The sequence below is a fragment of the Bufo gargarizans genome, chromosome 3 (assembly GCF_014858855.1).
Source record: "Bufo gargarizans isolate SCDJY-AF-19 chromosome 3, ASM1485885v1, whole genome shotgun sequence".
NCBI lineage: Eukaryota > Metazoa > Chordata > Amphibia > Anura > Bufonidae > Bufo > Bufo gargarizans.
Window position 1 is genome coordinate 414106769 of NC_058082.1, and position 13515 is coordinate 414120283.

The 13515-nt window shown below is 39.9% G+C and overlaps 1 protein-coding gene and 1 long non-coding RNA gene across 2 annotated transcripts in view; one reads left to right on the forward strand and one right to left on the reverse strand.

Moving 5' to 3' along the window:
- The window catches only part of LOC122931630 (omega-hydroxyceramide transacylase-like), a 58387-nt gene extending 45079 nt beyond the window's left edge, over window positions 1-13308 (reverse strand). Inside the window, exon 1 of the mRNA XM_044285707.1 lies at window positions 12984-13308. Within this exon, the coding sequence (XP_044141642.1) occupies window positions 12984-13182 (199 nt within the window). The 5' untranslated portion in view covers window positions 13183-13308. The remainder of the gene's footprint in view (window positions 1-12983) is intronic.
- On the forward strand, window positions 762-2732 carry LOC122932855. The gene is made up of 3 exons (XR_006388350.1): window positions 762-778; window positions 1678-1892; window positions 2622-2732. It is a non-coding gene; the product is annotated as an uncharacterized LOC122932855 (long non-coding RNA).
- Window positions 13309-13515: the final 207 nt, after the last annotated feature.

Below are 13515 nucleotides of genomic sequence, written 5' to 3' on the forward strand. Positions count from 1 at the left end.
GAAATCCTTAATGTCATGTGAAGACTACATAACCTCTCCAACGTATTGGAAAGCCTTATAGAACACGCAAAACCATTCTGTACAATTCATTAAAATTTCCATTGAAAAAGATAATAATTCTGGTCTCTGACTACAAAAATAGCCAAAATGCTGGGGTAAAGTGTCATAAATATTGCACCAATGACCTTTGCTCTTAACTTCTGTAACTATATTCCTCAATATTGAAAAACACCAAGGACAAGCCGTCAGGATGTGCAAATCAAGGTAGTAGGTGTTGCTAAAATCAACAAGTGATCAAATTTTCTAGAACCTAGCTCCAATCTATGGCATGCTGGAAGTGCATAAAAGCAATAATGAAAGCAAAAGTTCCTAGCCACACAACACCTCAAAAATCGGATCAAGACATGTGGGATGATTGTGCAATGCCTGTTCATCAACGTGCCAGTTAACACCATCTGTCACAAACAGAGAGACAGAATCATTAAACTGAGAGAGACCTAGGTTTATCACTTTGGTAGATGGCTATGTGCCCAGGCCAAGATACCAGGACTGTTCAACTTGTCTTGTGTCCCCGTAGTTGGGAGAACGACAACAAACTGGAATGGCAGAGAAGAAAATTTCTGCATAGATGGATCATCTGACTTGAAGAATGTTGCGTATGAAGTGATCTCTTCTGTATAGTGAAATTGGATGTTACATACCAAGCCTAGGGTGGCAGATACACAAAGTATCAGGAGTTTGCACTACATTGGGCTACAAGTCAGACATCGAGCTACAGGTATTTCACTAACCTCACGCTACTGCTCTCAAAGGCTATCATGGTGCACAGCAAGATGGCAATGGAGGCTGAAATAGAGGTCTATCCTCTTCAGCTATGAGCTCCGCATTTGTCTCAGATGTAATGATAGCCAGTGAAGGTCTGGAGACCACATGGAGAACATCCTAAAGAGGTCTTCACAATGGAATGTCACAGGTCCTAAACCTGGTATTAGGTTGTGGGGTGGCATAATGTACTGTAGCAGGAGCCCTCTAGTCTTCATTTCAGGTGGACTAACAGCTAGGAATTACATTGATTTGGTAATGGACAAGTGGTAAGGCAACTTCTCTTAATTGTCCAAGGAGCTGTTTTTCAACAGGACAATGCCAAGCCACATGTTGCTTGTGCTACTGTAAGCAGCATGAGTGGCATAAACATGCTACCATGGCCTGCAGAATCTCTGGTCTTGTCTCAAATCTAGCACATTTGGCACATTTAGGACAGTATTTGCAAAAGGGAGTTGCCAGCAGCAGATCTTAAAGATTTGCATGCCCAAGTGCATTCAGTATGGCAGAACATTACTCAGACAACCTCATTGATAGCATGCTAAGGCTTATAAGTATGTGTGTTTCTGAACATGGCGCTTATGCTCAATACTGAATAAATTGAGATGTTTTGAACATTTTGCTGGCATTTTTAATCATTTGGATATCATTAACATATCTATTGATCCTTTGATTTCCATAATTTCCATAATTCCTTTTTGGTGGTGCATTTGCAATGTTGAGGAGTATATGTACGGTATGCTGAAAACTTACAGTACCTAGTTTTAGAGGCTTCCAAGACACAGAATATTCAAGACTGTTTTTGAATTTTCTAAATATTTTACCATGATATTTTTTAAATAATAAATATTGCAGATAATACAGTCAAAAGAGGAAGAACAACGTCAATAACCAAAACCATACCCAGGCACTGTGGTCAAGACAACACATCAACTACAAGAACTAGCACTCTTCACAGTCTACATCTGGCATATACTCCAGGAAAAGCTGCCAGTGTACATTCCAAATATGTCTGTAGGGTCCCATTTACCTGAAGAAGGTCAAAGGAGTGTCTTTTTGTCTTCAAGCGTGTCAGTATACACCAATATACCTTTTCTGTGGTATGGAATAGCATAGAAGACTATGCTATTCTATTTATTTAAAAAAGCTTCTATTTTGCTTCAATGATTTTTATGTAACATACTATTTTGTGAAACTCTTCGTTTCTCAACTTAAAGTTCATACATCATTTACACATACAGGTCAATGGCACAAGATCATTTGTTTGACAATTGGCGGGATGAGCATAACAGGAAGTAAATATTTTTTGTTAACTCTAGCAGGGACATTTGTATTATGCTGTATATTACATAAGGTATATTTTATTCTTTGTATACTCCAGTAGTTAAAGGGGTTGTCTAGTCCTTTAATATATTGATATCCTCAACAAAGGCAAACAATATCTTATCTGACATCCTGAAGATAACCTGGTCAGAAATATCTCCAATGCTGGAACTACACAGCTCTGTCCATTGCATAATGTGTGGAACTGGTTACTGCAGAACTGCTTCCATTCACTTGAATGGGAACAGCATTGTAGTAACCAGCTCTGTCCTTTACACAATGGACCGAGAGCTGTGTTGGTCCAGTGCCAGAACTACTTCGTTCTCAACAGGTACTGCAATCTGCAATCAGATACTGATGGCCTATCCTGAGGACTGGCCATCCCCTTTAAGATATTACGATATGCTATTTGCTGCCACACTAAGGATACGGTTACGTGTCAGACATTAACCCTGTTGTTCACTTTTCTGCTGCAGTTGTTCATGGATGAAGTTGACCCACTAACGGACACCCACCGCAGCTTCAAGGAGCATCTGACTGGGTACTGCACCAGGAAGGGGCATGTCCATTCTTGGTGCAGTTGCGACTTACTTTGCAAACTGCAGCACTGACTCTTATTGAAAACAATGGGAGGCAGACACCATGTGGCCACTGCTGGAATTTGAAGTCTGCACCAAAATTCTGGCCACATAAACAGCAGTATGAACAGGCCCTAACTGCATTACTAATCATAATGCTGGATTCATGCACACTGTGTTTTTCCCTGTGATAATTATTGCCATTTTTAATGGATTTTTTTTTAGGGGGGGGTCCAAAACTTTTAGAGAAAATTACAGTTACAAAATTGGGCCTCATGCACACGACCGTTGTTGTTTCCCGTGTCCGTTGTTCCGTTTTCCGTGATTTTCTGTGGACCCATTGACTTTCAATAGGTCCGTGGAAAATTCGGAAAATGCACCATTTGTCATCCGCGTCCGTGATCCGTGTTTCCAGTCCGTGAAAAAAATAGGACCTGTCCTATTTTTTTTCACGGACAACGGTTCGCGGACCCATTCAAGTCAATGGGTATGTGAAAAAACACAGAGGCACATAAGATTGTCATCCGCGTCCGTGATCCGTGTCTGTTTTTTTTCCAATCATTTGCAAGGCAAACTTGACTTAGAGTTTTTTTTCTATTTCCTTCATGTCTGGTGATCCTCCAAAAATCAAGGAAGACACACGGAAACAAAACGGACACGGAATCCCGTTTTGCGGACCTTGAAAAAATACTGTCATGTGCATGAGGCCTTACTGTGTTTTTGGTAGTCTTTTGGGTGTTTTAAAAAAAAAAAAATTTAAACACAACATGCTGTTTGGTATTTTTCCTATAGGCTTCTCTATTGAACTTGAAAAGTGCCCTAAAAACATGTTATAAATGTAACCAAATTAAAAATGCTGCCAAAATTCTTGAAAATAATATATAAAGCACTAGTGTTGATCATGAATATTCGAATCGCGAATATTAATCGCGAATATCGCCACTTCGAGAATTTGCGAATATTTAGAATATAGTCAACGAATAAGGTAGGGGGTGGCACCGCCACACAGACACTTTGCGCTGACAGTCAACGTAACTCCCACGGCTGGCGAGGACACACACTGACGGTGGTGCACAGCTGGACGTAGCAGGTAGAGGGCATATGGTACCAGTGTAGAAGAGTAAATAGACAGTGGAACTCACCAGTGTGTTGAAATAATAGCGGTTTATTCCATAATCAAAGTGTGGCAGAAGGGGGAAAATTCTGAAGCACGCATCAAACAGCGGCGGCCGTTTCACGCTACATGCGCTTCCTCGGGCTGTGCGTCACTGTGTGCTTGCGCATCGCCCCTTTTAAATGCCGGCGCAGACCGTTGTCATGGAAATAGACAACAAGGTTGCGTCCGCATAAAAGGGAAAATCAACATACAAAATTGTATACATGTAACAACAAGGTTATAAGTACTAAGCAGGATATTTATGCATGACAGTAAACATGTGCCTAAACAAAGGGGCTAAGATCGTTTCTGTCATTCAATCCCAGCTCCCCGAGGGATTGTGTCCGCAGAATCCACCTTGCTTCCCTCTGCAGGGGGGTGGACACAGTCTCCAATCCAGAGAAGGAGATACAATCAATGTTACCCCCATGGGCATCTCTCACATGATCTATAAATCTCGGGCAACCCATTCCTGTTTTAATAGAGTTGAAGTGCTCCCTCACTCTTTCAAACAAGCACCTAATGGTTTTCCCAATGTAGAATCGCCCGCAGGTGCACAGCAGTAAATATACCACATAGGTGCTCCGGCAGTTGATGAAGCTGTTGATTCTGTGTTGGGTCCCTGCAAACTGGATATACTTATTTTGGGAGTTGTATGGGGCATAGTGAACAGCTGCCACATCTAAAATTACCTTTAGGTAGGTTGCTCCTAAGCCAGTTATTACTTTTAGTAGGTAGAGACCTACTTCTTACGAGTCTATCTTTGATAGTGTGGCTCCTTCTAAAAGAAATAAGTGGCTTCTGTTCTGTAAATTCATTCAGGGTTGCAACTCTTCTTAAAATGTCCCAATTCTTGAAAATTACCGAGCGAATCCGTTCTGCCATGGGACTGTATTTAAAGGAGAATGCAAGCCTGGTGCCCCCAGTGTTTGTCTTCATCTGATCACCTTTACAAGTACCACTCTTCAATAGGTCCTTCTGGGAGAAACCCTCTTCTACTTTTTTCATATCTTTATTGAGTAACTCCTCTGGGTAACCTCTCTTCAATAATCGCTGTTTTAAATCACCTGCCTGTCTGTGGTATCCACTATCCCTACTGTTAATGCGTCTCAATCTGATGAACTGTCTGTAAGGTACGGCTTTTTTGACGCTCCGTGGATGGAAGCTGTGATGGTGGAGCAAGGAGTTGGTCGCCGTGGGCTTACGAAAGCCCTCCGTGACCAACTCGTCGCCCTCCACAAGGACAGCCACATCCAGGAATTATAATCTAGTGCCTCCAAAATTGAGGGTGAAGGTCATTCCCATGTCATTACTATTGCGAAATTCAACAAACTCGCTACACTAGAATATAGTGCTATATATTCATAATATAGAATTTTCTAGATTTTTTTTTCATCAGTTACCTCCCTTCTTGCTTATGAGCCAATGAGAAGGCTGCAATTTCTTTGTCTGAGCTTAGCAACATCCCTAGCAACCAATAGGAAAGCTGCTACCCCTTACTATATAAGAACCTCCCTGGCAGCCATTTTCTAAAGTTCTGAGAGAGAAGTAGTGACATTGCTGTGCTTTCCACATATTACATTAGATAGTTTTATATAAATATATATATATATATATATATATATATATATATATATAATACATATACAGTACAGACCAAAAGTTTGGACACACCTTCTCATTCAAATAGTTTTCTTTATTTTCATGACTATGAAAATTGTAGATTCACACTGAAGGCATCAAAACTATGAATTAACACATGTGGAATTATATACATAACAAAAAAGTGTGAAACAACTGAAAATATGTCATATTCTAGGTTCTTCAAAGTAGCCACCTTTTGCTTTGATTACTGCTTTGCACACTCTTGGCATTCTCTTGATGAGCTTCAAGAGGTAGTCACCTGAAATGGTTTTCACTTCACAGGTGTGCCCTGTCAGGTTTAATAAGTGGGATTTCTTGCCTTATAAATGGGGTTGGGACCATTAGTTGCATTGTGGAGAAGTCAGGTGGATACACAGCTGATAGTCCTACTGAATAGACTGTATTATGGCAAGAAAAAAGCAGCTAAGTAAAGAAAAACAAGTGGCCATCATTACTTTAAGAAATGAAGGTCAGTCAGTCCGAAAAATTGGGAAAACGTTGAAAGTGTCCTCAAGTGCAGTCACAAAAACCATCAAGCGCTACAAAGAAACTGGCTCACATGCGGACCGCCCCAGGAAAGGAAGACCAAGAGTCACCTCTGCTGCGGAGGATAAGTTCATCCAAGTCACCAGCCTCAGAAATCGCAGGTTAACAGCAGCTCAGATTAGAGACCAGGTCAATGCCACACAGAGTTCTAGCAGCAGACACATCTCTAGAACAACTGTTAAGAGGAGACTGTGTAAATCAGGCCTTCATGGTAGAATATCTGCTAGGAAACCACTGCTAAGGACAGACAACAAGCAGAAGAGACTTGTTTGGGCTAAAGAACACAAGGAATGGACATTAGACCAGTGGAAATCTGTCCTTTGGTCTGAGTCCAAATTTTAAATCTTTGGTTCCAACCACCGTGTCTTTGTGCGACGCAGAAAAGGTGAACGGATGGACTCTACATGCCTGGTTCCCACCGTGAAGCATGGAGGAGGAGGTGCGATGGTGTGGGGGTGCTTATCTGGTGACACTGTTGGGGATTTATTCAAAATTGAAGTCATACTGAACCAGCATGGCTACCACAGCATCTTGCAGCGGCATGCTATTCCATCCAGTTTGCGTTTAGTTGGACCATCATTTATTTTTCAACAGGACAATGACCCCAAACACACCTCCAGGCTGTGTAAGGGCTATTTGACCATGAAAGAGAGTGATGAGGTGCTGCGCCAGATGACCTGGCCTCCACAGTCACCGGACCTGAACCCAATCGAGATGGACCGCAGAGTGAAGGCAAAAGGGCCAACAAGTGCTAAGCATCTCTGGGAACTCCTTTAAGACTGTTGGAAGACCATTTCAGGTGACTACCTCTTGAAGCTCATCAAGAGAATGCCAAGAGTGTGCAAAGCAGTAATCAAAGCAAAAAGGTGGCTACTTTGAAGAACCTAGAATATGACATATTTTCAGTTGTTTCACACTTTTTTGTTATGTATATAATTCCACATGTGTTAATTCATAGTTTTGATGCCTTCAGTGTGAATCTACAATTTTCATAGTCATTAAAATAAAGAAAACTCTTTGAATGAGAAGGTGTGTCCAAACTTTTGGTCTGTACTGTAGTTAGTGGGAGATAGTCAGTGTAGGTTATATCCTGATATAGTGTAGCTGTTGCAGTGCAGGGTTTTAGATAGTGTGATAGGTTCTGCTGTCCATAAATACATGCAGACCTGCTAAAATGTGAAGTTTCACGTATTGCGCCAAAATATTTGCATCGTTAGTGCTGATTTTTGCAATCGCGGATATATTTGAGCACTCTTTTTGCATATAAAGCCATTTTTAATGTTCTGCCGTGCCAACCATTTTCTCCAGTTTAAGGAAACTTCTAGCATCTTGGAAAATGTAGCAAAAGTAACCCACGCCTGTATTTCACACGCATTACGCAAATATTACATTGCTGATTTCTCGCGATCAAGAAAATAATCTAGAATTCGCGAATATATGACGAATATTCGCCCAAATATTTGTGAAATATCGCAAATTCGAATATAGCCCCTGCCGCTCATCACTATAAAGCACATGAATTTTATAGCGTTTTTAAGTGTTTAGGCTGTCAGAGACCACTGGGGTAGAGAAGACAGAAGTCTTGCCCAGGACCTAAAAAGAATCTGTCGCCACGATTCTTGACTGTTCTCTGTAGTAATACATAAGAATTGTGGCACAATTTTGGTGCAAAAAAGGTGCCTAGTAAACCAAGCTCCTTTCTTTTGAAGCACCACCACTTTTATTTAAGACCCACACCCTTGTTGAATATGTCAGAAATAAATGCAAAAACCCTAGATGCCCTAAATTGCTCCACTTTTTAGACCAATATTTGGTGCATACACATTAGTAAACCTGTGTCAGTGTGTGTGAAGGAGACCTTGGAGATGGATAAGGCATTTAGTCTGTATTTCTCTGTATGTAAGCATTTTTCCCAGCATTCTTGTATTCATATTTGACTAACTTATAAAGCTCTACTCTGTATGTGTATATATTATCTCATCATATAGCCAGCTGTGTCTGGTAATAGTCCTGTGACTTTGACTCATGTGGAATTTTTTTGACCTTCAATAAAGTGTAGCTATCATCTTTGTTTAAGTGTATGAGTTAAGTTTCTCATCTGAGCCTAAAATTGCGCTCATCAGAAAAACATGAGGGCATTATAGAAACATAGAAACCTAGAATGTGTCAGCAGATAAGACCCATTTGGCCCATCTAGTCTGCCCAATATACTGAATACTATGAATAGCCCTTGGCCCTATCTTATATGAAGGATAGCCTTATGCCTATCCCATGCATGCTTAAACTCCTTCACTGTATTTGCAGCTACCACTTCTGCAGGAAGGCTCTTCCATGCATCCACTACTCTCTCAGTAAAGTAATACTTCCTGATATTACTTTTAAACCTTTGCCCCTCTAATTTATAACTATATCCTCTTGTAGCAGTTTTTCTTCTTTTAAATATTCTCTCCTCTTTTACCTTGTTGATTCCTTTTATGTATTTAAAAGTTTCTATCATATCCCCTGTCTTGTCTTTCTTCCAAGCTATACATGTTAAGGTCTTTTAATCTTTCCTGGTAAGTTTTATCCTGCAAGCCATGTACCAGTTTAGTAGCTCTTCTCTGAACTCTCTCCAAAGTATCAATGTCCTTCTGAAGATATGGTCTCCAGTACTGCGCACAATACTCCAAATGAGGTCTCACTAGTGCTCTGCAGAGCGGCATGAGCACCTCCCTCTTTCTACTGGTAATGCCTCTCCCTATACACCCAAGCATTCTGCTAGTATTTCCTGCTGCTCTATGACATTGTCTGCCTACCTTTAAGTCTTCTGAAATAATGACCCCCTAAATCCCTTTCCTCAGATACTGAGGTTAGGACTGTATCACTGATTTTATATTCTGCTCTTGGGTTTTTACACCCCACGTGCATTATCTTGTACTTATCAACATTACATTTTAGTTGTCAGATTTTTGACCATTCCTCTAGTTTTCCTAAATCCTTTTGCATTTGGTGTATCCCTCCAGGAACATCAACCCTGTTACAAATCTTTGTGTCATCAGCAAAAAGACACACCATACCATCGAGGCCTTCTACAATTTTGCTGATAAAGATATTAAACAATATGGGTCCCAGAATAGATCCCTGAGGTACCCCACTGGTAACAAGACCTTGGTCTGAATATACTCCATTGACTACAACCCTCTGTTGTCTGTCCCTCAGCCACTGCCTAATCCATTCAACAATATGGGAGTGCACGCACAAAGACTGCAATTTATTGATAAGCCTTCTCCATAAAAGTGACCATGTTCTAAGAAAACTACACCCCTCAAGGTATTCAAAACTGATTTTACAAACGTCGTTAACCCTTTAGATGTTCCACAAGAATTCATGGAAAATAGAGATACAATTTTAAAATTTCACTTTTTTGGCAGATTTTCCATTTTAATATTTTTTTTCCAGTTACAAAGCAAGGGTAACAGCCAAACAAAACTCAATATTTATGGCCCTGATTCTGTAGTTTACAGAAACACCCCATATGTGGTCGTAAACTGCAGGGTGCAGAAGGAAAGGAATGCCATACGGTTTTTGGAAGGCAGATTTTGCTGGACTGGTTTTTTGACACCATGTCCCATTTGAAGCCCCCCTGATGAACCTGTAGAGTAGAAACTCCCAAAAAGTGATACAATTTTAGAAACTACGGGATAGGGTGGAAGTTTTGTTGGTACTAGTTTAGGGTACATATGATTTTTGGTTGCTCTATATTACACTTTTTGTGAGGCAAGGTAACAAGAAATAGCTGTTTTGGCACAGTTTTTTTTGTTATTTACAACATTCATCTGACAGGTTAGATCATGTGGTATTTTTATAGAGCAGGTTGTCACGGATGCGGCGATACCTAATATGTATACAATTTTTTTATGTATGTAAGTTTTACACAATGATTTCATTTTTTAAACAAAAAAAATCATGTTTTAGTGTTTCCATAGTCTGAGAGCCATAGTTTTTTTCAGTTTTTGGGCGATTATCTTAGGTAGTGTCTAATTTTTTGCGGGAAGAGATGACGGTTTGATTGGAACTATTTTGGGGTGCATATGACTTTTGATCGCTTGCTATTACACTTTTTGTGATGTAAGATGCCAAAAAAGGCTTTTTTTACACTTTTTTTTACAGTGTTCATCTGAGGGGTTAGGTCATGTGATATTTTTATAGAGCCATTCGATACGGATGCGACGATACATAAATAAAAAAAGTATACATATTAGGTATCACCGCTTCCGTATCGAATGGCTCTATAAAAATATCACATGACCTAACCCCTCAGGTGAACACTGTAAAAAAAAAAAAAAAAAGTGTAAAAAAAGCCTTTTTTTGGCATCTTACATCACAAAAGTGTAATAGCAAGCGATCAAAAGTCATATGCACCCCAAAATAGTGCCAATCAAACCGTCATCTCATCCCGCAAAAAATGAGACACTACCTAAGATAATCGCCCAAAAACTGAAAAAACTATGGCTCTTAGACTATGGAGACACTAAAACATGATTTTTTTAGTGTCTTCATAGTGTCTCTAGTGTAAGATGCCAAAAAAAGGCTTTTTATACACCTTTTTTTTATTTTTTTTAACTTTTTTTACAGTGTTCACCTGAGGGGTTAGGTCATGTGATATTTTTATAGAGCCATTCGATACAGACGCGGCGATACCTAATATGTATACTTTTTTTTATTTATGTAAGTTTTACACAATAATTTCATTTTTGAAACCAAAAAAATCATGTTTTAGTGTCTCCATAGTCTGAGAGCCATTGTTTTTTCAGTTTTTGGGCGATTATCTTTGGTAGGGTATGATTTTTGCGGGATGAGATGGCGGTTTGATTGGCACTATTTTGGGATGCGTATGACTATTTGATCGCTTGCTATTACACTTTTTTGTGATGTAAGGTGACAAAAAAGGCATTTTTTACAGCGTTTATTTTTTATTTTTACGGTGTTCACCTAAGGGGTTAGATCATGTGATATTTTTATAGAGCCAGTCGATACGGATGCGGCGATACCTAATATGTATACTTTTTTTAAATTTACTTAAGTTTTACACAATAAGCTTTTTTAAAACACAAAAAATGATGTTTTAGAGTCTCCATATTCTGAGCCATAGTTTTGTTATTTTTTGGGCGATTGTTTTAGTTAGGGTCTTATTTTTTGCGGGATGAGGTGACGGTTAGATTGGTACTATTATGGTGGGCATACGCCTTTCTAATCTCTTACTGTTGTGATGTAAGTTGACAAAAAAATTGTTTATTTAGCACAGTATTTTTTTTTTTTTTACGGTGTTCATCTGAGGGGTTAGGTCATGTGATATGTTTATAGTGCCGGTCGATACGGACGTGGCAATACCTAATATGTCAACCTTTTTTTCCCCTATTTTTCCCCTATTTTTTATTTTATTTTATTTGGGGAAAATTAAGTTTTTGTTTATTTTTACTTGAAACTTTAATTTTTTGGGGGGGAAAACTTTATTTTTCAACTTTTTTAACTTAATTTTTTGTCCCACTTTTGGACTTCAACTTTTGGGGGTCTAATCCCTTTTATAATGCATTCAAATACTTCTGTATTGGAATGCATTGGCTGTATGAGTAATACTGTGTGTATCACTCATACAGCTTTCGACATGTGAGATCCTGGGGGCTGGATCTCACAGGCTCGTCACCGGAAGGCAGCGCCGATGCCTATGGAAGGCATTGCGCTGCCTTCCATGCGATCGGATACCCCCTACAGCCGCATGGGGACCCGATGGCACCGCCGCCAGCCGCCGCCGCAACAGTGAAAAGCCGCAAACCGCAGGTCTAAATTGACAGGACCCCCCCTCGCATTTAGCCAAGGTGCCTGCTCAATCATTTGAGCAGGCACTGGGTTCCAATCACCGCCCACTGAGCGGCGGTGATCGGAAATACACAGGGCATACAGGTATGTCATGTGTCCTTAAGTACCAGGACATCAGGGCGTACCTGTACGCCCTGTGTCCGTAACAGGTTAAAGATGACGTCTGCTCCAGAGGCTTTCACACAGCAGGGACCCCGGGCTAATATCTGATCAACTATAATGCAAATCCCTGACATCTAACCCCTCTGATGGCTGATCTGAGGCAGCTTTCCCCTGGAGTGCTGTACTTCTGGACCTGAAAGGGTTCCCTGCATGACGATTGGTGGAGCCATTCATTTCTTGTAGTAGTCTCAGTTCATCTAAAGAATCCAAGGCTACTACAGCAGTAGTTCCTAAGGAGGCCTGCAATTAGCCTGATAGACTTAACTATAAAAAAAAGTTATAGGGGTTACAATTTGGCGATGCAAAGATCTTTTTATTATTATTTTTTAAGTATTAAAATAAGAACAACTATATATATATATATATATATATATATATATAAAATGAAGAAGATCCGCAGCACTCCTTAAAGAATAAAATGTGCTCTTTATTCACACATATCAAATATTGACAACGTTTCGGTTCTCTCACAGAACCTTTCTCAAGTCAGGGTATATATATAGAGTATCCCTGGAATCACATTGACCCATAAAATGAAGGTAACACGTCATTTTTACCGCAGAAGGAGTCCTGTAAAAACAAAACCGTAAAACTATGGCAGAATCGTTTTTTTTTTTTTTATTCTACCCCATTTGGATTTTTTTTCCAACTTCCCATTACATTTTATGTTATATTAAATGATACCATTAGAAAGTACATCTTGTCCCTCAAAAAACAAGCCTTACATATAAAGCCATGTACATACAGCATGTTCTCTGTGCCCTTCACATGAACAAGTATATCAACAGCTAGAAGAATAGGGTTAATTTTTCAGAATGAAGTCCAATAACCTTGTGTTATGTAACATTTATCAAAGTGTCAATAGTGTAAAGTAATAAATGGCATGCAGTTCTTACCTAGATCCACATTGAAGACCACAGCAGCTGCAACAAGAGACCCCGCTGACGCTCCATACACCTGTGGTGCGGACTTCAATATTTCTGGGGCCCGGTCAAGGAGGGCTTTGACTGCTCCAATCTGATACATAGCCAGAAAACCGCTGCCAGAGAATGAGAGAGACAGAGGGCTCCTTCCAGAGGATGTCTCATGTTCCATGGCATATACAAAGCTGAACTTTCGTTTGCTTGTGTGGACAGGAAATAAACTCCTTAATGTTTCTTCATGAAATCATTCTGCACAAATCAGGATTAGGCTAATAGCCAACAAAGAGTCTGTTTGTAGTAACCGATCATTTGCATGCCCTGTTTGGACTGAATGTTACATAAGGTGACTGACAGGAAGACTTTCTGGTTACAAGCTCTTCAGTCCACAATTGCTGAATTCTTATCTGTTTGTAGCAGTACTTGTTAGGCTACTTTCACACCTGCGTATCTGCACAGACGGATCCGCACCTATAAGGCAAACGCTGTTATCCGTTCAGAACTCTGT